General features: G+C 38.8%; 1 protein-coding gene across 1 annotated transcript; it reads left to right on the plus strand.

Annotated features, from left to right (window-relative positions):
- The first annotated feature begins 2,662 nt into the window (after positions 1 to 2,662).
- Positions 2,663 to 6,812, plus strand: LOC311126122 (uncharacterized protein). Its single transcript, XM_084200141.1, has 11 exons — positions 2,663 to 2,795; positions 3,044 to 3,391; positions 3,587 to 3,654; positions 4,018 to 4,312; positions 4,557 to 4,643; positions 4,902 to 4,923; positions 4,981 to 5,165; positions 5,375 to 5,465; positions 5,548 to 5,602; positions 5,698 to 5,933; positions 6,251 to 6,812. Exons 1-11 carry the CDS (start codon positions 2,741 to 2,743, stop codon positions 6,396 to 6,398), a joined length of 1,590 nt encoding a protein of 529 aa, XP_084056267.1. The 5' UTR covers positions 2,663 to 2,740; the 3' UTR covers positions 6,399 to 6,812.
- Positions 6,813 to 7,409: the final 597 nt, after the last annotated feature.

Below are 7,409 nucleotides of genomic sequence, written 5' to 3' on the forward strand. Positions count from 1 at the left end.
TGATCAATTATCTCAGTTGGTCAGGTGTGGTGCCTAGTTGGAACAAAATCCTGCGGTACCTGCGGCACTCCTGGAACAGGGTTGTCTACGCTTTGCTTTAATGGATATTGATTTTCTACTCTTTTTTTTCACCCATCTTCCAATTGGTGCCCTTCTATGCAAGGCATTAGGGAATTTGGCCTTAATGCTATTAGCCCATAGAAACCCATTGAATAACAGATTCATACATGGAAAAACTGATAGTCAAAAATTGATCTAAAGGAAGTTTGTTTTAAAGTGTCTGTCCTATATCTGAGAGCTATAAGAAAGAACAGGATTTTTTTCATTATTGACCCGTATTTAACACCCTTTTTTCTTTGGAACTTAACTACTTCTAGACAGTACTTCCATTATTATTTCTAACTGGTACCGGGCTACCTTCAGACGAGTCTTGTTAGGCTTGTGGGCGTCCTAGAACAAAACAACCAACATATTAAGTGTCTGTGAGAGTCTCACCTTATTACGCTCACATATTAGTGTGTAGCCCAAACTGTTCGGACGCTACAGACTGAAGTTGGCAGATCGGTATGGACTTCAGACGATTCCCGTGACGCTTGTGGGTGTCATAGAGCAAACGGAGAACATCATCGAGTTCGTGACACTGGCGTAACGGACACCCCCACAAGGGGGATATTGGCGAACAAATGCCATGGTCAAGGCTATGACGGCGCCAGTGCAACGAGTGGAGTTTACTCATGTGTTCAAAAGCTCATGACAGACCGAGATCCTAATTGTTCTTCTGTAGTTCTTTATGAGTTTTAGTTTAGAAAATGATTTCTCTGCAGAAGCGATAGTTTCAGGGATGGTAAAAACAGCTTGATTGCCGTAGCAACATCAGGGAAACAGAAGGGAAAAAATATTAACTGTATGGGAAACTATGGGGAGAAGTCATCTGGATACTGGACAGCCAATTAATTGGCAGATGCAAACGATAGTCATATTTAGCAGACAACAGTTCTAAATGGCTTTAACAAAAAAAACAGTTAGCGATTTTTTTTCATACTGGTGAACCGGCGTTACCAACTGTGCTACACGGGACTATATATACAAAAGTATGTAGACACCCCTTCAAATTAGTGGATTCAGCTATTTCAGCCACAAGATAGGTCATTCCAAATTAAAAGTGAACTAGGAACAATATTTGTATACGGGACGGTTGAGCTAATGTGCGCTAATGTGATTAGCATGACTGTTGTAAGTAACAGCAACATTTCCAGGACATAGACATGTCTTATATGGGCAGAAAGCTTACATTCTTGTTAATCTAACTGCACTGTCCAATTTACAGTAGCTATTACAGTGAAAAAATACCATGCTCTTGTTTGAGGAGAGTGCACATCAACAAAAAATGTATCATGGCAACTGGTTTGATACAGTCACCTCTGAAGGTAAATAGTGTACTTACATTCAGTAATCTTGCTCTGATTTGTCATCCTAAGGGTCCCAGAGATTAAATGTAGCATAGTTTTGTTTGATAAAATCAATTTTTATATTCAAATGTAGGAACTAGGTTCTACAGTTTGAACCCCTGCTGTCTCTCGCTCCACACCCACCCCGCCCGGCCATCTAGATGTGTGAAAATAATGATCCATCATGTATGACATTCCTGGGAGTGTTTAAACTTACATTTTGTATTACCATATCATTTTTGTATGTTCTCTATAGTTATGTACTTGATAATGTATCAATTGACCAATTCGGCACATTTGGGCAGACTTGATACAAAACAGTCCAGTATTGCAATGATTCACTGGATCAATCTGAAACTTTGCACACACACTGCTGCCATCTAGTGGCCATAATCTAAATTGCGACTAAACTGCAATAATATATTGTGGCCTTTCTCTTGCATTTCAAAGATGATGGAAAAAAATAAATAATAGAAAACACATGTTTTTTTGTTGTATGATCTTTTACCAGATCTAATGTCTTATAGTCGCCTATATTAATTTCATATTTCCACAAACTTCAAAGTGTTTCCTTTCAAATGGTATCAAGAATATGCATATCCTTGCTTTAGGTCCTGAGCTACAGGCAGTTAGATTTGGGTATGTTATTTTAGGCGAAAATTGAAAAAAAAGTGTCCTATCCTTAAGAGGTTAATCACATCTTTACTTCTGAACTTATTTAGGATTGTCATAACAAAGAGGGTTAATACTTACATAATCAAGACATTTCAGTTATGTATTTTTTCTTAATTTGTGAACTTTTATATAATTTTCTTTTCACTTTGACATTATGGAGTATTTTGTGTTCCCAAACAAAACCCACAATGAAATCCATTTCAATCCCACTTTGTAACACACAAAACATTTAAATAAATCCAACGGGTAAATAGCCTACTGATGATAGGCACTGTACCCACATACATACATACATACATACATACATACATACATACATACATACATACATACATACATACATACATACATACATACATACATACATACATACATACATACATACATACATACACACATACATATATAGTGCAATAGACTAACAGACAGACAGTATTCACATAGACAACCATATAGCACAATACAACACAACACAATATGAGCCTGGTTCATTTTCAGTAATGAGGCCCTGTACCCCATTTACAGTTTATACTTCAATGTATCAGGTGTAGTTATTCACCAGCTATAGAGTGAGTTGTTGTTTATGTTTCTAAGACTGCAGGGTGGGAGATGCAACAATGGCCTTGAGAACAGCAGGAAGTGTGTTGGTGGTCTTTCTCTGGTCTGTAGCAGGTATGGTCTCATTCTTATCTTTTAGTTGCCTGGTTTGTCAATCTACAGATATTTCTAAAAGCATAACCATTTTCATGTTCTACAAGTGACACATTTGGCGTGTCCACTTCACTTTAAACAATTTCCATTCACACTCAACCAACGAGTATCTATGTCTCAACTCAGCAACTACGGGAACAAAGTGTTAGTGTGAGTCAAAGGACCTTGAAGTTAATGTAATGTCCTTGTGATGTCTAACTGTGTTTCAGCGGTACTGGATCAGAATGGCTGGAGTGTGACTTACACCACTCACAGTATTTGTACCTTGAAGGGGTCAACAGTGGAGCTGTCCTGCTCTTACACGTATCCCAGTTTGTACAAAGTCACAACAACCTTCTGGTTCACCAAAACTGATGCTGAGGAGAACTATGTGAGTCTGAGTGATGTCCCAGACTACCAAGGTCGTGTGACGTACCGTAGCAATATGAGGAATGGCCACACCCTGGAAATCACAGACCTAAGAGAGAGTGACTCCACTACGTACAAGTTCAGATTTATAACAGATCAGACCGGAGGGAAATATTTTGGTATCCCTGGAGTCACTCTGTCTGTTACAGGTACAGTATATATAGCGCTAATCTGTTTAATTGGTTCTGGAAAATTGTCTTAATTTGAATTGAAATAATATAAATAATATGAAAGTATGCGTAAAATAGGAATGTCTGAATTGATGATTTGAGAACGTCCACTCCTGCCTCATTTGAACTAGACAACAGGTAATTGAGATTGTTTAATGTTGTTAACTACTCCAGACCTGCAGGTGAAGGTGACCACTACATGGTGGTCAACGACACTGACCTGTAGCACCACCTGTACTCTGACTGACAACCCCAACCCCACCTACATCTGGTACAGGAACAGGAAGATTGTACAAGAGGACTCCTCCCCCTCATACTCAGTCTACTTAAATACTGACGACAGCTTCTACTGTGCTGTAAAAGGCATCAATTCTCCTGCAGTGTGTGAGTGTGACTAATACACTTTTTAAAGTCTTACAAAATCATCCAATACATCATTGGTCAGTGTTGATGTGCAGTGAAACAGACATGAAATAGGGCTACTATTTCATTTCGATTAATGGCTGTTGACTTTAGAGTTCAAAATACTTACACCATTTTAAAAATGTACTTTTGTTTCAGCTGTTGGGGGTCACAGTTATTTCCACGTGACTTACACCCATCAGAGTATCTGTACCTTGAAGGGGTCATCTGTGGACATATCCTGCTCTTATACATATCCCAGTGGTCATACAGTCTCCGAAACTATCTGGTATACAAAAGGAGAACTTGATGAGGCGCCTCAAATCCTGAGCCCGGGGTATGGAGGTCGTGTGGAGTACCTGAGAAATATGCAGAGTGACTCCACCCTGAGAATCACAGACCTGAAAGAGGAGGATTCAGCTGAGTATAAGTTTAGATTCATAACAGATCAGACAAACTGGGAGCCCACCTTCCCTGGTACAACTCTGACTGTCACAGGTAACACTGCATGTCACATCTTATCAATACTGCAAACGATTACTTCATGATATACTCAGTGTTTTAACGCCCTTTCATTTAGGTCTGCAGGTGAAGGTGACTCCACCCACTTTGACAGAGGGACAGAAGGTGACACTGACCTGTAGCACCACCTGTACTCTGAGGGACAACCCCAACCCCACCTACATCTGGTACAAGAACGGACATGTAACCAACCAATCTAACAGTCTGTTCCTAAACCCAGTCAGCAGTGAGGATGCAGGCAGATACTCCTGTGCTGTAGAAGGCCATGAGGTTCTCCACTCTCCTGAAGAGACTCTCACTGTCAGATGTGAGTATGTGTGATCAATCTCCAGTTGTATTCTTTTAGTAACATCTTCTCTTCTCTTTTCTATCTATCTATTAGTCCCATGATTGTACTCATCTCACTACTGTAGTACTACACAAACACTGTATTGTTACATTATTTTCTAAGTTACACATATTTATATTAATATTTCAATTATTTCAATCATAAGTGTAAGTTCCATGATGCTCCTCATGTAAAGCAATATGTATGAACAATGTGTTGATACATATTGTCTGCCAGATGGCCCAAAGGACAGCTCAGTGTCAGTCAGTCCCTCTGGCGAAATAGTGGAGGGCAGTTCAGTGACTCTGACCTGCAGCAGTGATGCCAACCCACCTGTGTACAAATACACCTGGTTCAAGAAGAACATAACCTCACCAAAAGCTTCAGGACAGAGTTACAGCATCACCAACATCAGCTCTGAGGACAGTGGAGAATACTACTGTGAGGCTGAGAATAAAATAGCATCTAAGAACTCTACAGCTCTGATGATCATTGTAGCAGGTCAAGTTTCATCTTCAATACTTCAATACAAAACTACATGTTTCTAGTTAATCTGAATCAATATACTTTGGATTATTACTCCTTAGTTTATAACTATACATTGGGTTATAAGATCCCTTAACAAGTATTGCATTAATGTCCTGGATTTACGTTTATTTTTAGTTTATTATATCATGCCATGTACTCATATTATCCATATTTTATTTTAGGAAAACAAACATCAGTTATGACTGCAGTTGTAGGAATCATAGTGGTTGTTCTGGTTCTCATCCTCTGTCTCTCTGGCTTCACGTGGTTTAGGTGAGTGAATTGTATTATTAATTTTTTATTATTTAACTTTAGTAACATTGATTGATTGATTAATTCATTAATTAACAAACAGGAAGAAGTCCTCCAAATCCACCTCTGACCCAAGAGACACAGCAGACAATAGACAGGTGAGTCTGTTGGAATCAGGAGATGACTGTGATGTCTGTGTATTCTTTGTGGAACATTTCTACTCCTCATGTTGTCTGTCCTCTCACCTCATCAGGGAGACTCTAGTCCAGTGTATGACAACATCTCAAGCATGGCCATGACCCTTACTGCAACACAGACAGCAGCCACCGTAGACCAAGATGATGTTCACTACGCCAGCGTCCACTTCTCTCGCTCCAAAAACCAGGAAGTCCCTCTGTACTCCACTGTTCAACTGCCTCAACCACAGAAACAGTACGAGGATGTCCAGTACGCTGCTGTGAAATTCAACCGCCCCACTGCTGCCACCCAGTAAGCATATTCTGCATTAAGGTAATTCATATGCTGCTGCTTATTGTAGGAGATGTCATCAATAAGCAAAACAGTTGACCCATAGTGACCACTAGTGATGTCATTTCCTTAAACTACGAACCCAACAACGGACATCTCAAGAAAATTACTATGACATGTATTGATGTAATGATGGTTTTGAGGAACTGCTCATTTTGCATTCCAAATGGCATCATATTCCCTATTTAGTGCACTACAAAGGCAGTGCACTATAAAGGGTATTGGGTGCCAACATTTGGGATGCAACCTTTGTTTCATTTCTGTTTCTCTCTCTTCAGACCTGCAGCAGCACAATCAGCTGAGGAGGACCCCTCTGTGATCTACAGTCAAGGCAGTCAACAAACCCAGAACCAAGAAGACCTGAACACAACAAACCCAGAACCAAGAAGACCTGAACACAACAAACCCAGAACCAAGAAGACCTGAACTCAACAAGTTTGACAAAAACCCATATATTCAAAATAAGTGCCATAAAGCTTGAGGGGGTGTGGAATATTGGCCATTATAAACTGGGTGGTTTATACTACGGCTAAGGGCTGTTCTTGACACAAAGCGGATATGCCGTCGTATATTGGCCTGATTGCTATTAGAAACTGGTTACCAACATAAATAGTATTTTTTACGCCATACCCGTGGTAAATTGTCTGATATACAGTATTCACTTCTGAAATGCAGTTTCAGTCAGTCAGCATCCAAGACCCAAACTAACCAGTTTATAATAGTATATAATAATATAGTTGAAAATGTTATAAGTTTAATATTTCTTAAGTAAAATCGTTAATATTTCTGAGTACCAGATCTTAAAAAAATATATGTATTTCTGAAGTAGGCAACCTCAAGGTCCAGTTATATTTTATATAACTACAGTATTTTTTTATATATGAAGGCTAACAGCAATAGTTATTGTGTTTCTATTATATTGTATTACTTCATATGCTACTATTAGATGATACACATCGTAGAAGTTTGCTTGATTTTTTTATAAATTTTTTAAATTGTTTTTATTACAAACTATGGCACAATTTTGCCTCAATGTCCAGGAAAGAGTTCTGCTTGATGCAACATTTCTTAACGCTTTTATGAAATGTTTTTTTTGTAAACTGTGTGAAGTGTGACATTTTTTCTGATACATTTTTAAGAATAAACGTAATTGTCATTGTTTTGACCTTATTATAACAGTATCTTCAGTGGAGTCTTTAGCAAAGGCCAGCCAACCTTTTGATACAGTATGCGTTGATGAGTATCAAATCTGTCTCCTGTTATTAAACAAAGGGCACTATGGTAGATGGCATCCAAAGGGTTAAGAGTAGTAGCAGCTGCACTTTGATAAATAATATCACCATAATCAAGAACAGATAAAAAGGTTGACTGAATAATCTGCTTCCTAGTGCTTAGAGAAAGGCACGACCTGTTTCCGTAAAAAAAGCCAACTTTAAA

This window comes from Coregonus lavaretus (genome assembly GCF_964263955.1).
Source record: "Coregonus lavaretus genome assembly, contig: HAP1_SCAFFOLD_653, whole genome shotgun sequence".
NCBI classification, from domain to species: domain Eukaryota; kingdom Metazoa; phylum Chordata; class Actinopteri; order Salmoniformes; family Salmonidae; genus Coregonus; species Coregonus lavaretus.

Bases quoted from the DNA above. Each gene is read 5' to 3' on its own strand.
- LOC311126122 (XM_084200141.1), top strand. From the start codon at position 2,741: ATGGCCTTGAGAACAGCAGGAAGTGTGTTGGTGGTCTTTCTCTGGTCT. The intron at 2,796-3,043 runs GTATGGTCTCAT...ACTGTGTTTCAG, and splicing joins CTTTCTCTGGTCTGTAGCAG to CGGTACTGGATCAGAATGGC. The intron at 5,603-5,697 runs GTGAGTCTGTTG...TCACCTCATCAG, and splicing joins ACACAGCAGACAATAGACAG to GGAGACTCTAGTCCAGTGTA.